The sequence below is a fragment of the Serinus canaria genome, chromosome Z (assembly GCF_022539315.1).
Source record: "Serinus canaria isolate serCan28SL12 chromosome Z, serCan2020, whole genome shotgun sequence".
Lineage (NCBI taxonomy): Eukaryota > Metazoa > Chordata > Aves > Passeriformes > Fringillidae > Serinus > Serinus canaria.
Window position 1 is genome coordinate 53,336,404 of NC_066343.1, and position 23,160 is coordinate 53,359,563.

Genomic DNA, 23,160 nt, shown 5'->3' on the forward strand with positions numbered 1-23,160 from the left:
CTTGTATAATGTTAACAGCACATGAGTTGCACACCTACATGGACAGTACATGCAGAAAATAATTAATTTTGTTTCATTAGCTCACTACTAAAGACATCAGTGAAAACAAAAAACCTGTAACTTTGACCATAATTTTACTATACTAAGAATTATTATTATATAATTATATATTTTAAATATAACTCTTTATTAAATTAATAATAATTAATTATGTTATTAATTAATATTTTGAATGTAAGTTTATAGCTCTAGTTCAACTTTGTACACATGTATAATGAAATATTTTGTCATCATTTTGTCCACTTGGTTTCTTTCTTCCACTTCCAGCATATGCAAAGTCCATCCCATCAAAGCAAATTTCAAAACCATTATGACTCCTATAAACGCTCCTTAGGTGCTCAAAATTAACCAGATGCTGAGGAACATTTATTACCTATTCAGACCACATGTTTCACTAAAATATTAGATCTGATTCTTCCATGGTACAGCATTTTTTTCCAAATAGTACTTTGTCCCCTTGAACAGGAATACAAGTTCCTCCAGAAGAGGATTATGCTCTAGCATTTAATGATACAATTAATTAAAAGTTCACCACTGGAAATTTTAGATCTTAAAGGACTAACCTAAAATAGTTATGATCCTACTTCCTCAGGGGATAGACTCTCATATTCAACAAGATAAGCAAGAATTTCTGTAACCATGTTCACTCTTCTGTTCCTCTAATCAGATTAAAGTTTCACTTACTGTAGCCCAGAAGATAAACGAAATGTATCAAAAGAATGCTCAAAATATCTAGTTCATTAATACATTCATACTCCTCTCCTGATGTTCTGATCCAGCAATAGGCAATCCAGTAGCTTCACTCAACTGAGTTCCATTTAGCAGTCCTGCAGGACAATTGGCTACTACTAGCTTCTAGGAAACTGTTTACAAGTGAGACCGATATTATCTCACAAAATGTGTCTTACTACTCATCTTTGCCCTCAGAAGATATATGCACTCAACAGCTGTATCTGAGGGAGTCAAAGGCTGAGAACTGTCTGATCATTCATTATCCACAGAACTGAAAGGATTTTTTTTCGACAATGATACCCTTCTAATCCATGAAGAACCCAGAAGTCAGACTCTCAGGTAGCAATGAGCAATAATATGAGGGTGATTGGTGGTGTGCATCACTTCCACCTTTGCCTGGTGCCCCTACTACAGTTTCTCCCAGGAAAATAGCCAGGAGCTTTTAAGCCATTCCTTGTATAATGGAATGTCAGTATGAAAGATGAAGTGTGTATTTTCTTTTACTGCTACAGTTACCCTAGTTCAAAAGCTGTAAGGTTTCTTTGGATCTGGTTATTGTTTAATTGGTTATTGTTTAATTGGTTATTCTCAACAGCAATAGATCAGTTATATTTCTCAACTGTACTCTTTTCCCTAAGAGACCCACATAGTTGGCAGGAACCTTCCTGTTGTAATACAGGTTTGACTTGCTTGTAGCATATCCTGGAAGTTTTTTGCTATGAACAATTGTTACTGTATCTTCTACAGATTCTACTACAGTGCCATAAAATTGAAACGTGTTACTTAAATGGGAAAATAAAAACAAGAAAGAAGATAATGAAATCATGATCTGTGGATTAGCTTGGTTAAAACTGGATTTATATTAATTACTTTAAAGCCAGATAAAAGCACACTTACAGCAGGCTGTTCTTAGGTTAAACTGAGAATATCTGCATTGAAGCTTGTATCTGCAGAGCTATTACTGGTTCAAATTTACCAACCCTTCCTGAGAAAACAGTGGGAAACATATAATTCAGACACAATGAAATTGTCTCTTGGAGAAGGAGACACTAAGACTAACCCCTGTGAAAGCAAACACAGAGATACAGAAGATGATGGACACATGGAAAGTCCAAAAGCGTCCCAGAAACTGCTCAAGCATGTAGCCAGAATTTTGATGGTGGAAGAGGTGCACTACAGTCCCTTGGGATAGGTACAAGAGAGCTGCACATACTCTTTCTCTCTAAAACCTTTCACTTAATTCCTGTCTGAAAGGCTTGCTGCCCTCACTGCACCAGATTCTGTCATAGAAAATACACACAAGTTGTCTTAACAGTTGTAAATACCTAAACCTAATCTGAATCATCCCTCATGTGCTCTGAGACTATGTACTCTACAAAGCACTTAAAATATGTACACTTACTCAGTGATCACACTGATCCAAACAGTAATATCTACCAGAGCACTTTCCAGCTCTGCAGTGTTGCAGAAAGCTGTATATAGACACTAAGGGACACACAGTCATACCCACTTGCAGTCTTGTGGTGCAAGAATTCAACTTGCATACAAGCTTGTTTTCTTCTGAAAGCCATACATCCCTTTGCTGGCAGTGTCACAATTTTAACAGTTATTTCTTGAAACCTGACAAAATTAACATTACTGACTGCCTGACAAGCCCAAATTTCAAGACAGTCCTTCAAAAAAAAAGAAATATCCTTAACACTCTGCCTTGTTGCCTGTTTTTCAGCATGAAAAGCTACACAAAAGTTTTAAAAAAACCTAACAGAGAATAAAGTCGGGTCATTTCCCTTGTGAAACTTCAGAACATCTGAAAATGCAAGGACAAGCTGTTTTGCATGCATCCCATTGGTGCCAAATACAAAAGAGAGAAAGGGATCCTCTAAAGAATAATAGCAAACTATGAGTTTTATTTGCTCAACTACCATGCTAATTTAAAAAAAACCAAAAAAATAAAAAGCTTCCATAGCAGAGGTTTGGATCTCACAATGACAACTCTTCATGGGATTTCAAGTGCCTTGGTTTTGGTCACAGTATCTGGTATATGTGTAACATTAGACATGTCCACAGTCAGAACACCACACGGTGCCCCACTGTCAAGGCAAATGATTCAACATGAGATTTTTAACACCTATGACATCCTGTAATTCAATCACTTTCACAAAACACTTTCACAAAACACTCCTAGAAAAATGGCTGGCTGGTACTACTCCACCAACTGTGATACCCTCTGAAAATTGACGTAGGAGTCAATGATCTTCCTTCTGTACATTTAGGTATTCTGGCCAATTAACATCAGGCCAATCTCCTTTCTCACTGGGGATTAGTTACAAGCCCAGTAAGTCACTGAGGAATTGCTTTAGTATCTGTCCATCTGTGACCTGAATAGTGTGCCAGAGGCTATAAATGCATGATTATCTTTCTCTGCAAAGTAGGTCACTTAAGGAAAATTAATCCGAAAAGCTCCAGTCACCACATTTAGCCAGTTGGAGAAGGCTTGCAGAGTTGGAAAGGGGGGATAAGCACACATTGATGAGCTCCATTCAGAATGAAGTCATTTTAAGAAACGCATCCATGAAACAAAGAAACAAAAGCACTTCAAATTATGTTTCTGCTTTTTAAATAGTTATTGCTTATTTGCTGTCCGCTTAGTTGAATGCAGTACCAACACTGTGAAACATGGTTTAAGGTTTATTTCAAATTTATATCAATAAAATGTGAAAAAATCTACTTTATTAATATTTAGGGATATTAGTATTGCATTCATTGCATAAAACTGATTAGTTTAAAATTTATTCTATAGCATAGTCATGGTTTCAAGAAACTACTGTTATTCAATAGCAGGTAAATTATTTTCTTCAGGTGTCATTGTGATCTGCTCTGCAGGTGTGGGGTGAGCAATCCTGCCTTGGGACAGCAGATGTGAAGAGGAATTTAGCCAAGTAAGAATGGAGTACTTTCTACAGAATATGTGGATCTGGTATAATAACTAAATACATGAGACTTGACAAGTATGAACAGAGCACAGTCCTGGTAGCAGCTGCCTAGATCATAAATAGTGGCATGTGTTGGAAGCAGCCCATGAGTCTGGTGGAGTGAGTGTTATAAGCAGAGGGAGTGGAATGCCAACCAGCTGGAAACAATGCATTAACTGTACTGGCAGCAGGGAGTGACCCCTTCTGACAGCTGGGCTGGTAAGCCTTACAGAGCAGCTCTTCATGCTCAGCAAAGCACAGGGGCATAATGAACCATTTGGCTCTGTTGCAGTAGCATCTGAGAGATCCAGTGTACACAAAGCATGGCTTCTTCTCCCTGGAAGTGTAAGGCAAGTGTTTGCGTTTATGTAAAATTCCCCAGTGCATTTGGAAAGGAATCCTGCAAAAGGTCCTTATGAAAGCCCCCATATCAAATAAGCTTCAGCTAATGCTGAAGGCTGTAAGGGCAAGATCTCTTCAACAAGCTATGCTTGCTATTGCCTACACTGAAATCAGGTGACTGCTTGATTTGATGGAGATGTTGACTCTGCTGGTACAGCAAGGGGTTGCAGCATCCCTCAAGGCATTACTAAAAACTCACAAGAAACCTCCGCTCATTCATGCTAAAAATGAGATTCAAGCTCCTCAGCTTACAACCTGATATAGAAGAATTTTTAAACAAACAATTTGGGAATTAGACTCCTTTTTGGAGATTTCAATAAGCATTTACCATGGCCATCTATTAAATGTCTAAAACAACTTTGTGATGGAAAGGATTTAAACCTGATGGGTTTTGGGAGTTGTGCTCTTGCTATTCCAAAGCACCATAGGCCTACAATAATGATATTGAAATCTCTCTCTCTCTTGAATATTCAAAACAATAGGGAAGAGAAGGGAGTTTTATCTTCTATTAAATTATGGAGAAGGAGGAGCTCTATAATGAGCCAGAAGTTGAAGAAAGAGTGTACCAGGTTCGGTCTCACCACTCCAGGAGGATTGAAAGGGTGTGAGTTGGTCTGCCATTTTTGTCTTCCTACAGAGCTGCCTGCTTGTATGGGTCTAACTCTGAATTTACGTACATGTGGGACAGAGAGACCCAGTTAAATAATTAAAAAACGGCAAAAGAGGGAAATCTACACTAAGAACAAGAGATTTTGTAAGAGGAAAACATAAGACACAAAACAATTGCCTCTTCACAGCCACTGCTCACTGTCTTACATGCACTGTGATTAACCGTACACATACAAAAGGAAGTCTTACTTGATAAACTGGAATTTATTAAAAAAAAGTAAATCTTCTCAAAGTTATAATCCAGAGATAATTACCAGGAAATCGCTTTGAGTTAAATATTTTGAATGCGGCCAATGAAAAACTAATTAATATTCAAAGAGATCCTTATCCTTAATTAGAGTATTCAAAATAATTTTTAGTAAAGGAGGATAGGTCCCCTGGGGAGAGAAGGAAGAATATTAACAAAGCTTGAAAGATCTGTTCTTCTTTTTGGGATAAGAAATATCTACATTATCTCAGTGGAGTTACATCAGCACAAAACCAGAGAAACATGGTCGTGAATCAACTCATAGCAAAAGAGATGAAGGAGGCACTTGAAGCCCATTGTACTTTAAGTGCGGTGCCTAATATCAAAGCCACCCTGCTGGAAAGCAGGAAAGGCAGCTGAGTGAATGAAATGAGGAATCAGCAGATGAGAGAAGTGTCTGGGAGTCTCTCATTCTCTACAAATATTGAAGGTTCATCCCACTACAGGACACATTATTTCATTGTGCACACACCTTTGTTCAACTAGGAGCTTCAATATGCTTGAACTCCCAATTTTGATATCAATGTAGAAGGCAAATACAGAAGCTTTTTCTGCAAATTTGGGCAGCTACAATATATGGAGATAGAACAGATTTCTTCCTCAAGGTGTTTCACATAAGAGCTTTCACCTTCATTTAGCCTATCAGCTTGGCCAGCCTCCTGACTGGACTCTCAACCCCCCAGAGTACCCACACAGCCTATGGACAGAAGACTTGCCTTTCCAGCTCTGTCACAGGCAGTACTGCTCTTACATGGCTCCTGTACTATGCTGTATCAGCTCACTGAGGAAGGATCAATATTTTTGTGGACTTAATGGGTGAAAATGACAAAAGAAGTTGAGTAATGATACAGACTCTTTCCGTGATGAAGCAGACCACTATGCAATGAAAATGGGTGGCCATATCCTATTCAGATCCACCACCTAAAGTCATGCTCTGTATTTTGGTGTGCAGCCTTTATTAATCACAGGGCTATAGAAACCACCATAACAAAGACTGCTTTATCATGGAGGAATAGACTGGATATGAAACTCAAATTTTTAAGAATGGGAATTTTCACATAAATACCACATCCAGTAACAGAGCATCATATGCCTGCAAAAGGCAATAAAGCCAGAGTTAAAAATGGCAAACTATGTGTTCACTGCTCATGGAAACACTAAGAGTTAATAGAAAAGAGGAGCTCTTGAAAGACACTTCATGGATTATTAAGACAAAATTATTGCTTCAGCAATGACCTCTAGTCATGCAGGACTTGGGTCCCAGTCCTGAGCCAAGTTAAAGGAAGGAACAAAGCAAAGACAAAACAATGACACTACTAAGTTTCCTGTACTGCATGTTATTGCACCCTGGATGTGTTAACACAGGTAACATTTAAACTCTGATTCTTATTTAAATTATGCTGTTGAGCACAGAACTAAGCATGATTTTGTACACTGTACCACAAAGCGAAAAACCTGTATTTAACCTGAACAAAGTCCCTGATCTCTCTGAAGAGGCTCAACTTCTAATTTTATACTTTTAAAAAGACCTCATTTTTATTAGTAATTAAATTTTATAAATAAACAGAATTTTTTATCTCTTTATGAAGGCCACAGAGTATAAACAAAGCCCAGTGACTCTTTCTTATAACTTTAAGCCCTTTGAAAGCACAAATGTGGCTAATTCATTTCTAGGTTTTTTGCAGTAATCACTAAAACCTTACTAACCTAACAATTATCACATATTCTGAAAAAGTGAAAGAAGAAATTGTCCCTGCACCCTTACTGACATAGCATATTGGTGTTGTTGGAAGTAGTTTACTCTCAGATCTGTAGTGTGTAACTGATACCCAGTAAGTTTTTTTAGTGCACTGAACATTAGGCATAATTCCTTGCTGTTGCTATGGTGCTAAATACTTCAAGTATTCCAACAAAATTACATTTTGAAAATCAACCAAAGTTTTTTAGGAACTTACATCCTAGTTTTTGAAATGAGTAGGTATTTGACTGCAAAGAGAGTAAAATTGACTCTGGCATTTATGGCACTTAATCACTTTAAGAAATCAATTAGATGATGTGGCTATCAGCAAGTCAGATACTAGGACATGGTAATCCTGACACTAAAATGATCTTCATTGTGGAACTAATTTGTACACACAGGAATTAAAAGCAGTTTAACTCAAATTCACACTCTGAATCAGTATGGATTAATTCTGCTAGGCCCGTGGCTAGGCAAAATCCCAAGTTTCTTTCAAAAATCCTACTAACAACAATAGTTTGTGTGTGCACTAAATCAATTTGCACTCTATCAGCAATTTAAGAGAATAGAGTATTTGACTTCCCTACACACCTCTTACCTGGGCTGTCTTTTATTGAGTGCTATTCAGATTTTAACAGTTTCACTGAACTGTGTTCTCAACTACACCTTCAGTGAGTTTTTTGTCACAAAAACACTATGGTGGGGAGGACAAGGAACAACTTCTTCCACAGTGACCACCTTCTCCACTTAGTGAAATAGGGACAAAAGCCCTGAGCTTCCAAAGGTTGTGTGGACTGGGGAGTTTGCACTCTCCACAAACTGCCCTGCCTAGTGACACCTAGCCAAGGAGATTCTAAATACATTTTGCCCATGGTCACATTTAGCACCCTTCCACCTTCACAGATTTCTGAGGCCTTATGGGATCTGTAATCCTTCCATTCCCATCTGAAAGACTCCTAGGCACACAGTGTTGATTTGTGTTTTTGTGCAAGGAGAATAACATTCGGATGGCAGTGAAGCCTTCTGATCACTGCAGGTATGTTGGAGTGGAAAAAAATGCCATACAAAACACAGTAACTGTGCCCTACAGCCAGAAGTACAGTGAATGGGCACAGAAGAGGAAAAATGAGGAAACAATTCAGGCCACAGACCTCAGCACCAAGGCACATTTTATTTAGCAGTCTCAATGTGGCTCAGAAGGCTTTGGAAGCTGCAGGTTGATTCTACAGGACTCAGGCACAGGTTTTCAGCTCTGCAACAACGGAGTGAAGACAGTAAGAGCTACTCCCTGGGCAACCACAGCCACATGCAGAGCAGTGAGTTGGCTAAAGAGACTTCTCCCAACCTTGTAAGCCTGACACAAACCTCACACAAGTAGTGGAGATCCTCAGCACAAGCCTCTGCCTGCATTTATAAGTGCTGTCACAGCTGCAACTGGAGCGTGTTGTGCCTCTGCTGAAGATGAAGCAGCTGTTATAACTGGTTCAATGTGAAAGATTTACAAATGTCTGGTTTAGTTCTTAGCTAAACCTTTTGTTATTGATACAACAGGATGGCTCAGCCTATAACACCCCTTAATGCTGGTTCCTATCTTACTTTCATAGCAGACACTGACCTCAGCAGAAGACTCAATACAGCTGCAGGGCTTCACAACTCCACTACCAGCAATAGAAAGGCATTTTTATAGAATGACCTACAGAAATGGTTCTATATCATTTGCAAAAAGACTCTGATTTATGACTACTGGGCCTCCACTCGGATAGTACCTTAGGTTATCTTATATCAAATAGTAACTATTCGTGCAATTCATTTTTGCATTACAATCGCCAGTTTGCTTATCTATCTCAGTAAATACAAGGACATGCATTAATCACACAGGGAGTGCAGAGCTGGACTGTCATTCACATGCTGAAAACAAAATAAGCTTATTCCATAAAGGGAACTGAAGCCACCTTGAAGCACTGAAAATTTAATTAAGTTTCATTTATCTCCTATGGTAGCCACGCAATTACTTAAGAGTCAATAGCTTAAATATAAAATGCAAACTAAATAATCTGTGGAACTCTCAGAAGTACTATGAAGAACAAGCAGTAAGTTGCATGATATAATCACAGTAAAATAGTTATTGACTGTATATATTTAAACAAAACAAATCACAAGTGAGTTGTAACACATGTAGATACTGCAAGTTGTATTTTTTTTCCACTCCAGTTCTTAAAGAGAATGGAAGTATTACATTTGGCTTGTTTAAACCAAATCTGAATCCAAGAAGAGACTGTATTACTTGCACTATGTTGATCCTAAAGCCAAATTTACTAAAATAAAATTAAACTGATGAATCAAGATATTCAACTTAATACATGGGAAGTCTCTGATACTGATACTTTTGGACATTCCAGACATTTTATTTCAGCATGTTCACACAGCTCTAGCTTCATTTGCCAAATGACTTGGAGCTGATTAAAAAACTCTTATATTCTAGTTCATTGCTCATTTGTGCCAACTCAATACATTACAGACAAAAGTTGATGGCTGTTTGGTGTTACTGTGGAGTACTCTTAAACTCAAAAAGATAATACATTAAGTACACATTTTTGACAGACAAAATAGTTGTGTTTATGTGTGCCTGCCCCTAACCTCTGCCCATGTCTGCCAGAACAAGGCTGACACTATTGATGTCCCATTTCAAGGGGTCTGCCTACTACAATGTGACAGAAAATCAACACGACACAATTATGTTTAATCAAACGACTTGTTCAGGTGCAGACTGAATGCTGTTTGCACATTCAGACACATCCTGAAATGGCTTAGAGGAATGCAGCCTTGGCTGTTTACTTGATCAACAAGATTTTACTCAAGTCTTCTTGGGGCTTACACTATCAGGACAGGAACCTTGACCCGGAGGGTAGGGAGAGTAATTGAAACAGTCCATCAGGGAGCCATGGCAGGGTGACTGCAATCCCAGGTGAACATCATGCTGTGTTGCCTCCACAGAGTACAGAAAGAAAAACTGTGCATTGCAACACTGCTAGGAGGTACAAATAAAGGCTGTATCTGGTAAAGAGGGTTTAGTGAATGAGACCTGTCTGCAGCAGGCTTAGATGTTTAAAAGCCAAGAGAAGTTAAGTACCCCAACTTGGCACTACAACCACCCAGTTTTAGGTGCCTCTCTAGGAGGAAAAGCATCAGGCACTACAGAAGCCCTTCAGGTGTTATTTTTTGACCTCATTGTAACAGGGATGTGGGAGAATTTGTTCCACCGGAGAACCCAGGCCACAACATCCTTCAAGGGAATTACTACCTTAACCTATCACTAAAGAAGGGAAAAATCTTTAGCAATCTTAATTCATTTGACAAAACCAAGGCACTTATAAAGTATCATATAAGTAATACAGGATGGATCTTTTGCCTTAGACTTGAAACTAAGCTTTTAACCTCATGTAAAATTAAGAATTTCTGGTCCTTGGTCCATTGGTCTTGAAGGGATGTAAAATGATCCCTCAAAGAGTATACATATTCTACATGCATGCATGCATACACATACACACACACACACACAGACAGACAGAGATTTTATGAATTCCAGATAAATTCTAGAAAAAATAACTTAGTTGAAAGCTATTTTTTTATAAGTTATTCATTTAAACATGAAATATTCATTTTAAAAATATACTTTGTTAGTACTCTTTTAATGTAGAGAGTTTTCTCAACCTCTATTCTCTTTTTTGTTGAACGTTAGCTTTTATATATGCATTCTTTCAAGAAGTGGGCAGAGGTAATCCATTTGATTGAATCCTATCAATAAGTATCTAAACCCAGCAAGTGGCTTCATCAACATGATCTCTTTGCACCACACAGACAACTGTACGTTGGCTCTGAAATGGTGAAGTCAAAAGGCGCAACAAAGTTAGCTCCTAAGACACATGTGCCTGTGAATGAAAAATATTCCAGGGACAGAAGTATTCTTGCAACCCTATCCTATCCTCCCTGTTCTGTGTAACTGCTGGAGGAGCCTTTACGAGGTACAGTTGTCAATTCTGAAGACTTACTCTGGCATCATAAAGGTAGCAAAGACACAGGAGCTGCATTCACATTTCCTGAATTCACACACTATTTCTGCCTCTTCTTAACCCAAGCAGAATTTGGTACAGCAACACTTCTACCTCACATTTTCCACAAGAATAAAATCATAACTGAAGCCAGATTTCACTGCTTTTGACTTTTTCATTCTAATCCTCTAGTATTGAGGTATCTAATTGACTAAAATTAGCTCATTGGAAGTCCATACAGGCTTCATTAACACCATATAAGCAGTTTATAAATGGCAAAGCCCATGGATGAAAGAATCCATGCTGTGTGTTTCAGGGGAATCCATAGCTAACATTTCGCCAAGACTCAAAGTGGAAATGTTTCATGACTGAAGATGCTTGGTGTCTTATAACTCTGGTGCAGTGTACACTTCATACTCAAATGCAGTGTAAATTGCCCTATCATATCCCCTACTTTTTATCATATATTTAATACTATTGTCATAAGTGACATCATGAAAAAAATGAAAGACTGGCTCTTAAGCTTCAGTACTTGCAGAAGATGGTGCTAGCCATCCCCTTTCTGTTTTCAGAATGTACTTTTAGTCCAAGAAGAGAGTGCAGATAGAAAGGGAGTAATACAGCAAATTCTGAAAAGAATATAAAAATCCATAGACTAAATTGGTCACTTCATCTTTAACATGAGGTATTAAAGGATGAAGTTCCATTTCTTTATTGTCCGACTGGAAGTTTGAGAAAAATGAGTTGTACACTGTTTCAAGAATAGGAATTAATTAGTCTTTTTTTAACACTGTCATTATAGTTATCATAATGTCTACCAGATGGCAGTGAAAACACAATCACACAGTACACATGAAACTTCAGAAGCAGATATCTATCTATTTGTACAGCTTCTCAGAGGAGATGTGCACATATCTCATGATCCACCGCTACCCCTCAAATAACACAGGAGGCAGAGTAACTTGTTGGTATCAGTAAAAAAGATCTAAACTTATATATTCATGCAATGGAGCTTCACTTTTGCTAAAAAGTGTATTCAACTAAGGCTTTTTCCTTATTCCCTCTCTCTTTTAAAAAATACTTTCTTCAAGTAGTCTACTGGGTTGGGCCCCACTGCCCAAAAGGTTTAACATACATCCTCTCTCTTAGAATAAATCAAGCAGATAAGGAACAGCAACACAGGGAAGTTTCAGAAGAACATGGGAGCAGGTGAAACAGACACAATACCTGGTGCAGGGTAGAGGGGCCAAGTGACCGGGAAATATAAAGACCCTACAGGTGAAAAGAGCCTCTAACTGAAAAATTCAGGCTTTTTTAATTTGCTTTATCATAGAATCACAGAATGGTATGGTTTGGTTTGGAAGAGACCTTAACCATCATCTAGTTCTAACCTGCCTGCCAAAGGCAGGGTCATCTTCCACTAGACCAGGTTGCTCAGACCCCCATCCAACCTGTCCTTGAACACTTTCAGGGATGGGGCATCCATGACTTCTCCAGACAGTCTGTTCCAGTGTGTCAGCACCCTCATTTTAAAACATCTGGGTGAAGATGCTCAAGTACTTGATCAATTGAACAGCTGGAGATGTTTCCTCATTAAAACAGAAATATTCAAGAAGGTATGGCTTGGGGAAGGCAGGTTTATATAGACTTTAAAGGAGTAAGCTTTAAGCTGTATTTTGAAACTACATTGTTGCTACGAATTGGAACATATTTTAATACAAAAAACTGACAAAAAGCAAAATTTTCTCCTGTTGAAGTTTTTTTAAACATGTTTTAGCTCATGGACTTTGAACTCAGAACTCTTTAGCAACACTTGAATTTCTTTCACTAAGGTATATGACAGAGGCATTCTTCCATGACTACTGACTGTAAGTTGCACTATTTGCACTAAGTGTATCTAATTTTACTAAACTAATCAAAGTAAACATGAAGTGAACCGTGGGATGAGTAAAATATGCAAGAATTGAAATACGACAGTGGTGGAGATTGTTCTGCACAAATCTTCAATTCCCTTCACTGTTTTTTCCTCTAAAACTGTATACCCTTTTCAATAAATTCTATGCGGATGGGAATACGTACCCTGAAACCCAAGACCAGATTATTCTTGCATTTCAAAGAGACACATCATAATGACAGTGAATTTAGAGGTGGAAAACATGAAATTAACATGTCTGGAAATGTTTCTTTAGCATTTGCCTACCCATATAGATGTATAGATGCATAAGCATTGTATTTTGTGTTGGCAAAGGTAAGAGGACTTGAAACAAAGCAGCTACACACCAGCTACTAGGAATCTTTATTTTCTAACGCACACTTCTGACTGACTTCTGGGGCATAAGACAGGGCACTGAAGAGGTCTCTTTGCTGAGGCAAAGCATGCGTGTGCAGACGGGTGTAAACTGCATGATACTCTTACCTGCAGAACAGACTGCCATGAGTCTCATTACAAATAGTCCAATTTTCAGGTTCTAAAGAAAGCCCCCAACTTTCTTATCAAGAATTAATTTTAGGCTGAATTTACAGGCATGGGTGGTTCATGTTACATTGATCTTGAAATACTTCATTGTAACTCCTTTCCTAGCCAATGAGGAGGAGACTATGATGTTTGAGTGATCAGACCTGGTGAAAAACGTGTTTGTCCTGCAAAACATCCCCTCTGTCTTTCTTTTTAAAAAGAACGTCTCTTTTCAAGGTCAAGACTTTTGGAAAACCCATTGAGACCCAAGAGATCAAAAGCTATGTGGCTGTTTTGGCTTTTTCTTCCCTGGCAACTTCAGGTATTATTGGCTTTCTGTTTTCTTCCTTTAGTGGGAGTCTGAAAAATTCCAAGTATGCAGTGAAGTTTCCAATGCAAAGAAAGCATGACATTTGTTTCAAAGTGCTAAGTCTTTCCACAGATGAGTTTCAAATGAAAACCAATTCTACAAAGCGACTATTTCCTCTCAAAGCTTTTTGTTTGTTCATTTGTTTTCTTGGAGAATAGTGTGTTGAGACCTCCAGCATTTCTTTGGTGCATCTGTTATCTTTTTTATTAACAACAATTTCCAGTCTTGAAAAAAATTTTTTAAAAGACATCCAAAAGAGATCTCTAGTATATTATGGACAGGACTTTGGTCTACTTCATGGTGTCTCAGGAAAGTTCAGTTTGCAGTTTATAGAATCATAAAATCACAGAATGCTAAGAGTTGGAGGGAACCTTAAAGATCATCTAGTCGCAAACCCCCATGCCATGGGCAGGGATACCTCCCATTAGACCAGGTTGCTTAAGGCCTTGTCCAACCTGGCTTTGAACAGAGCCAAGGCTGGGACATCAACCTCCCTGGGCAACCTAACTCCAGTACCTCACCAGATTCAAAGTAAGTATTTTTTTCCTAATATCTAACCTAATTTCATGTCTTCCAATTTGTACTGATTACTCCTTGTCCTAGCACTACACTCCTGATGAAGAGCCCCTCTCTGACTTCCCTGTAGTCTCCTTCAGATACTGGAAGGCTGTGATGAGATCTCCAGACAACCTTCTCTTCTCCAGGTTCAACAGCCACAACTTTCTCAGTCTGTCTTCAAAGAGAAGGTGCTCCAGCCCCCTTAATCCTAATCCTTATACACCTAATCCTGTTTTACTGGTTGAAAGGTTTCCTATAATGACATGAAACAATACCAAAAACAGTGATGGAAGGAGGAGTAAAGATGACATGAGGTATCAACTGGCTACATAAGATCTCCTAAAACTACAGTTTTAATAATGTTTTTTGAAAAGATGATGGCTCCTTAAGCTTCCAACTAAAAATCCATGCAATTTTAAATAATATATGTACAAATTATACCGTGTACCAACCTTATAGACACTGCTTATAAATTTAAACAAGTATTCACTCTGGTATCAAAATGCACAATAGAAAAACTTACTTGTTATTCAAGTAAGTTACTTGGAAAATCTAGAATAAAGAAATAGCTCCTTCACTACTGCCTAAAAATTACAAAACCAGGTGATTTCATGCTTAAGAGTGGAATCCTAAAATGAATTAATGCAGGTCAAAAATTGTATTTGTGAGAATATTAACAAAAGTAATTACTGTTAAATAATGGGTGCAACACAAAAATCCAACCTGAGCCACTTGCCCTGCCAAATCAGATTTAGTGTTACGCATCACACATCCCAATTCACAAAAACAATGTTTATAATTGCTGAAGTACTAACAATCTTCAATGTCATCCATACTTTGAACAGGTTGAACCCAGTGCATTTACTTCAAAAACAGAATTTCATTCCTTAAGCAAGTTTATTCATTTTCTTTTGGTTTTAACTGGTTTTTCGTTGCTTTTTTGTTTTTTTTCTTATGTATGCTATTAAAGGGAGGAAAATCACAAAGTAAAAGTAGTATGGTTTTGGCTCGTTTTGTTGTCTTGGTTTTTTTAAAATATAAATTGCATAGGATTATATTCCTCCTCTAAGAATGTACTTGACAGGTATGTTTCAAGGGCGCTTTGTTGTCCCTGAGGATGGTATTTATATAATCTAATTTCAGACACCCAGCTCATATAATTTACATCATTCTCTCAGAGTCCTTACTAAATAAACCTCAGGAAGTAAGCAATTCACATACCCTAAATAAGAACATGCCTATGTGCACAAGGGAGACTGTGAAATTACTCTCTTAAGCATTAGATCATTTTTAGTTTTTTGCTTTCACCCATTTTCCCAGCTATTAAAATTAGCTCTATTAGTTCCAGAGTTTCTTAATTTTGAAGAGTTAAGCAACACATACAACATGGACATTCTTCCTCTGTACCTCTTCTCTATTACTAGAGACATCTTATTAAAATGGTTTACTATGAATTTCAAAGATATCTTAAAGACTCATTAGAAATTGACAAAATCAGGGAAGTCAGACATAAAAAGAATAATTAAACAAACACAATGTGAGACCTTCCTTTCAAACTACTAATGTCCTAGCAGGAAATTCTATTTTGAAGGAGACCCTACATGAGCTAGATTCCAGCAGCTTAGGCAGAAGCGCAGAAGTTTGGGAAGCAGCTGGAACTGGGTCAGGAAAGGCAGGGAGAGCACCAGGCTCATGCCAGTGAAGCACAAGAGGCTGGAAGAACAGTACAGCTGGCCTTCACAACATCAGAAAATGTTGGTTGAGGGCAAGTCATATCTAGGTCTAAGTTTCTCTATTAACCAGTTATTTGCTTACACTGACAGCTGGAACATATCAGGCCTGAGTTTCTTCTCTGAATGTGACACAAGAAATCATCTTGTTCAACAGAGCAATTGAATTTTGCAGAATTCCTCTAGTGTGCCCTAAAATGTCACAGTTCATTATAGTACTGTGCAATGTGAAGAAGTTGCTGCCTTTTATGTTATACAGAACCTTTCAAAAATGCCTGATTTACCTTTTTCATTCCAGAAACCTTTCAAAACCCAAGTGGATAAAGTTTAGAGCAGCTTGATCTCATCTCACAGCTGTTCTTTGAGCAGGAGCTTTGATGAGAGAGCTTTTAAGCAGCCTCACAATAATAAATAATCCTCTGATCAGGTTAAATAACATTCAAACCCAAGTATTTTTAAAAAAGCAATATGTGTCCCCAGACTACCTGATAAGGAAGCGTAACTCTATAATAAAAATCTAAATACTAGGTTTAAGTTTAAATTCAAATTACAAAATGCCCCAATAATTATTAACTCAAAGATTTTCCTTAAAGCCAAGTTGGCAGCTCTGTCTGACTCACAAAGTACTTGTACTATAACACAACTACAATATTTAAGCTTGTAGAAGTGAATAGTTTCAATACACACAGTGAAAAAATCTACTGAAGAGATTTCTATATACAACTTTTAATGAAAACTCAGAGAAAGAGCATGACCTAGCAGCAAAAGTTTTTGGTTTTTCTCTGTTGTACAGCATTGGATTTACATGCAGCATTATTAAATGGTAACCTATCTAGACAATAACATATCTAAGATACAAGCATCATTCGAATTAAGTCCATTTTCACTAAGGCAGTGAGTCAAAATTCCCCATTAAAAACTTGAATACAAAAATATGAGTCTTAACAAACAAGCAACAAACACACACATTATCTATTATCTGATCAAAACATTATGCAATAGAAATTCCAAGTTTACGTATTACAAAATAAAATGAGGTAACAGGTACAAGTCATGGTTGACAGGAAATTGAAAACTTTCGAAGTTTGTCCCAGAAGAATCCTCTTATATTTCCTTTCTGAAAATGTGTTTTATCAGCTTCTTAAGATGTCAAAAATGGAATAAAGCTTGTTATAAGCAAATGTATTCTCTTCAAGAGTGAAAGAGCAAATTCAACAGTTATCAAAGAGCAGCACTTGCAAAGTTCACCAAATACACTATTCAGCCTTAAAATATAATTCAGATATTAAAACTGAATAGTTTTAATAAAAGTTTTAATCCTCATGGTGCATAGAAGACAATTGTTGTGAAAACTTTAAAAGACAGTCACATCCGTAGTGGTCAAAAGTTTTTAGCAATTTTTTTTCTCTCCAAACCCCACTTTGTAATCAACAGATTTCAGTTGGAAAAAAAGACCAAAAAATCACAACTTGAAGAATGTGGAAAATATTTTTAAGCCGGAAATCTATCTGAGGAATCGAAATTTTACTTAAGAATAGAAATATGTGCACAGAACAAAAATATGCATATTTTTTAGTCATAATTTAAATATGAGATTTGATTACCTAGCTTCTGCTAGAAAAAAGTCTTCTTGGACTAGCTATTGTTCAGAAAAGGACTGATCAAGGTCATGGACAAGATTTTTAAAAATTCTAATGCCATTCTTTAGGCTACATTTTATTTCATTTGTTCTGGCAACATTTACTCACTACAGCAGTGCTCAGTCTATAGAATATTATAGGATGTGGGAGTTCACAGTAATATTACTTCATTGTTCAACATTAACCATCATACATAGCTTAAAAAAGGCAAGATATTTAATTACAAGAGTTTATCTTTGGTGCAAGACTTGTAACTGTTTAGTACAGTTATCTCTTATCTCTCAAGCAGTTGATCTGAATTACACTGCTTGTGAAGAGCATTAGGGCTTTCCAGAGGAGAATTAAATTGAAGCAACTAGAATTCAGCAATGTAATGCACAAGGGGTATTAATGGAATTTTAGACATATTCTGGAGAATGTCAATTTCAATTCTTACAACTATTTACTGAAATAATAAAACATTTGAGTTCTAGTAAAACTCTGATGACTCGAGTACTGCTGATTTTTGGGGTCAGAAAATAACTATAAATACAAAAGTAGTCTATGCTTATGCAGCCAAAATAAAAGATCTCAGCTACTTACCCTAAAACTTAAAGGGCAGGAGAAAACATATCTGGCCAGAAAAGACATGTTATAACAAAATCTAACTGAACTTTTTTCAGGTGTGCAGATTGAAAATGAAAAGCAGTAGGATTTAAACTAAAGCACAACCTTCACACCTGTAATTGCTGAACTTTTCCATTCCTGTCAGACTTCAAATACATGTAAGGACATGAAACCCCTTACTTTAACCACTGTTTTGACAGTGGCCCCCTTCAAACCTTCGCTCCTCCCCTCCTCTGCCATAGACATACCTGGCTCTGCTGTGCTTGACAACCTTCTTGGCAGCCATTCTCTCACCTGGCCAGCCACCACTGCCACACATAGGTGGTCACCTCATCTTACTCCCCACAAAAGCTACAGCACTTGCCGCACGACTGCATGGGCTCCTTCTGTGCTGCCCCAAACCTGCTTCCGTGTGCTCCAACAACACTGAGGACCACACCTTTTCATTCTTCACACAATAAGTATCTAGAGTTAATGCCAGAGCATAATGGAGCTTTCCCATTTATTGAATAAATGAACTTGTTATGGTAGTGTTATTTCAGAGCAGTATAAACTAGCCTGGGTGACTCTCACATGCTCTACAGCTAAACTCACTGCAGGGAAATCCAAAATGCCTTTTCTTGTGAAAAGCACCTAGAGATTGATCAGCAGTTTCTGGACTAAAGCCAAATCAGTGAAAGAAATGCCACAAACAAGACAACTCAAATGCCCTTGCAGCATTACCTTCCCCACCCAGAAGTGCTGACTGAACTTTACCTTTGCTGAAATGTAGAATGCAAAAGGAAAAGGCCCAAGATCAGCAGAAGTTACCAGGGTGCACAAAGAAAGGGCTCAGTTCAGCAACTCTTCTCCATCACACACAGAGTGCCACACACACACCACATCATCAGAAAGTCAGGCAACAAGGGAAAGCACAATTCTTTCCTGTACTCCTGACACATGAGAAGCCCAGAGAGTCTCCAATAATTGGGATGTAAGGTTTTAATTTTTTTTTCCTTGTAAGTCAGGGCAAGCAGATTGCCTGTGGAGAGCACCCTTTTAGACAGCACAAGCACCTAGGTGTGTCTACCTATTTGCAAAGTTATTATTATGAAAACCTTCTACAAAAACATCCCCATTTAACCAGGATTAAGACAATCCTGGAGGCTTCACTTTCCATCTCCTTTGTGCATATGTTTCATGCATATTTATTTATTTATTTATAATAAATAAATAAAAGTTATTTATTTATAACAAAATTCTTACCTATTCCAAAAATTTAATTTATTTCAAAGAGGTATATAAACTTGGGTTTTTGTTCAGTAATAGTTCATTAGCAAACTTGAAGCTACCATCAGCAAGATAAAACACTGACCTTTTGAGAATGAACAAGAAGTAAATCTCAAAATGCAGAGTTATTATTGGAAGATTAATTCTAGCTACTGATATCTAACAGGACAAAAACCTAAAACTAGGCACTCACACTGCTTACATTAAGTAGATAGAAAAATGCAATGCATGTAAATGTTTTGTAAACTCTACTCTATTTCATTAAAAATCACAATAGGATTTCAAAAGTGTCTTCAGTAATGCTCAATGGAGAGCAAACTTAGTTACTACATTGGCATACCAGAAAACATATTTACATATGCAGAACCAGAGGGGACATCTTCAAACTATAAATTTTGTAAAAGAACAAACCACACTATTCATGTGCGGGCTTTATCACAACTCCTTTTCACAAAAATATTGACAGAAAATTTTGATACTCAAACAGTTTAAACAAACTTGTTACAGAGCACTGATAGATCTGCAACATTTGTAACACTTCTTCACCATGCACATAACATTCTCACAATGCACCATTTTTCTGAAACATATAATACATGCACTGGTGACAGTATAAAAATAAACAGAATCATTCTGTTAAAAAAAAATAGTGTAAGAGGGTTTTTCTCATTTGAAAAATGCAAGTTAATTTTTTTTTTCCAGATGCTTAACAGTATTATTCTCATACAAAACTGAGATGTTCTGCACAATTTTGGTTTCACTTGTGCTCATTTTGAATTGCATAATTTATCTGAAGTAATAATATTCCCCAAACTTTGATCAAGAGGTCTTAAACTCTACTTAGGCTGAATTACACAATGCTTAAAAAATAAATCTAGTATTTCTAGATGTGTTCTAAGTTTATTAAATGTTTCACTTACTCTCCATGGTCCCAATAAATTACGTGTTTTATTGAGAGCAGCTCCTTTACAATTACTTCTAGTAGGTAAGATGTATCCATTGTAACTCATCACTTGTATAATTAAATAAAATGTCCTACCTTTGTTAAAGAACAGAGCACAGCATTCCTAGCACAAAAAACATGAATTCAGTCTGAAGTAGAGTTTCACTTCTCTCATATTTTGAAAAAGAGTTGAAAAATTTTACAACTGTCAGAGAACTGCGCAATTTAAGCCTGCTTTAAACTTCATCATCCAAAAATGCTGTAAGAGTCCCTTTTCTTCCAAGAACTTGTCAATGAAAGGTTGACATCGAGTCCCATCAGCCATTTAAAGAATGTGTACAAAAATAATTTAATTGGACTATTCTATGAAACAGGTAATTTTACTAAAAATTCAGACATTGAAATATTGATTCCTGTTAAAGGGACACCTACACTAACCAGTGTTCAAGGGCTGATTAAACTATAATGTTCCCCCAAATTTATTCCAAGAGATTTTCTCCTTTTTTTTTAAATTAGAAAAAAAATTACAAATCCAAAAGTGAGTCCATTTTTGGGGTGAGAGGTGGGTTTGCTTTGTATCTCCAAACAACATGGGAGAAGGTCCCTTTAACAAGGAAGGAGATAGGTATCACTTAATCAGGATGTGGGAATGGAATCTGTACCTATGGGTAAATGGCAATGCGTTCTGAGTTGGTTCAGCCCTTGGTTCTGAGTTCTGCGTCACTTCTGGCATCGCTCGCTCGTCATCTGTCCCGTTAATGCTCTCCGGAGTTAAAGGAGACTGAATATCCCCTCCAGCTGATTCCTTAAGTGAAAAGAACAACACATTGAAATTACAAACTGACCTGCCCAGAAAGGTTATGTACATAAAAGCACTAACATTCATTCTTAAACAATACACAAATTTTAGTTTGTATTAATATGGTGTTCAGATTTCCAGCATCCCTCATGGTCCCATTTCATCAAGTGTATTTAATACAGAAGTATATTACCCAGAGATTCACATTATCTTACACAAAACACAAGTGGCATATGCAAGATCCAACCTTCCACTTTAACAGACCTCTCTCTTACCTGGAATTACATTTCACCCTCATTCTGATACACAGTGGTGACTCTTGATGCCTGGAATTCCTGTCTCATACTTTACATTCTAATGCAGTGAAACAAACAATTCTGGCATTTGTTTCAAAATCTAGCTTTCGTGCTGTTTATTAACCAAAGTGAACAGTGGGAGGGTCATTTGAAGTGTGTTCCCAGTTTCACCTATGAGCCATCTGTAAAGAACACTTGTTCAGCAAAGTACAGGCAAAAATTTTCATAGGCATGTTAGTCTGGCCTAACTCTTGCTGGTCATGCTATTATCTGGGAAGGAGAATACTCCAGCTACAGCCAGGTACACACAGCTACGGCTATGCAACTGAACACCTGAAGAACTTAATGGTTGCCTCCCAGCAGAAAGCACTGCTGTGTTTTTCATTAACTTTCATCACACCACCATGTACGTTCATGTGTATGTTTAAGTATGAAAAAGAAGAGAGTTGATGATATAAAGAGGCAAATAGATTATTCTATACAAATGGCATGTTTTTTGTCTTCTACTACTACTGCTATTATTATTGTTACTGTTAACATCATCCAATAGGATAGACAGTTTCCACTGACAATAAATTAAAGACTTTCTGGATCTAAATGTTTCCAGTTTTTTCTTCTTCTCAAACTACATTATGTATTAAAAAAATTTACATACTGCAGTCTAAAATATCTGTATAGCTTGTATCTTTAGGATAAAATTCCTGTAACACTACTACTAGACACATAAAATCAGAATCTACTTATTAAAATGTTTTAAATGTGAGTGCAAAAAAATATTTCAATAGAAGGAAAAAATTATAATTTCCATCTAGGCTTTTTTTTCATTAAAGTACTTCCATAGACTTCTAATATGAATGAAATTTAAGTAACGAAAATTAAGGCAGAAAAACATCCCACTCTATGTAATAGCTAAAGGTTCATGGCCTGCAAATTCATGAACAAAAGAAACATCAGTTTTTAATGTGTTTCTCCTCCACAAAGAGGTTAATCAGTGCTTTCACACATCCATAACTACCCCTGCCTGATAAGTAATTTATTTGAAGACAACTCTAATGGAGCTGACTATGAACAAAGCACCAAATATAATAGAAAAATCCACTTACACTTAAAAGATTTTTCACAAATGTTTACAAATAATATGTTCCAATTTTATATGAATTAGAGGAGTAAAAATATTTTAGAAAATTTTGTGAGATGTGCATATGTAATTATGTTTTTATTGCACGCCATTATAACTTCACATAACCACTCCAGATTTTACAAAACTGGGCATGACATTGTGATATTTATATTTAAATTAAATAAAACAGTGGGGTATTCATCAAAATACATCTTATATTTCAACATCAAGAAAAACCCCACATGCACTTACAGAAGGGCCCTTAAAGTAAAACAAGTAGACATTACAGAACAGATCAAATCACCTTTTAGTGATAACAATAAGGAACAGAAAAAAACTAGAAGTTAGTGGTTCTAAAAGAATGAACAAAAAAAACCCCCAACAAAACAAAACAAAACTAAACAAATCCAGCATGTTTAGATATTGAGTATTATACTGTTGTTTCAGTAAAGATTCCATACACCTTCTTGACACAGCTATTCTTCATAGTACTTCTCTTCACTGT

The 23,160-nt window shown here is 36.9% G+C and overlaps 1 protein-coding gene across 1 annotated transcript in view; it reads right to left on the reverse strand.

Moving 5' to 3' along the window:
- HOMER1 (homer scaffold protein 1) overlaps positions 1–23,160 on the reverse strand; it is an 85,801-nt gene that overhangs the window by 24,120 nt on the left and 38,521 nt on the right. Inside the window, exon 5 of the mRNA XM_050986467.1 lies at positions 21,103–21,245. Coding sequence (XP_050842424.1) covers positions 21,103–21,245 — 143 coding nt within the window. The remainder of the gene's footprint in view (positions 1–21,102; positions 21,246–23,160) is intronic.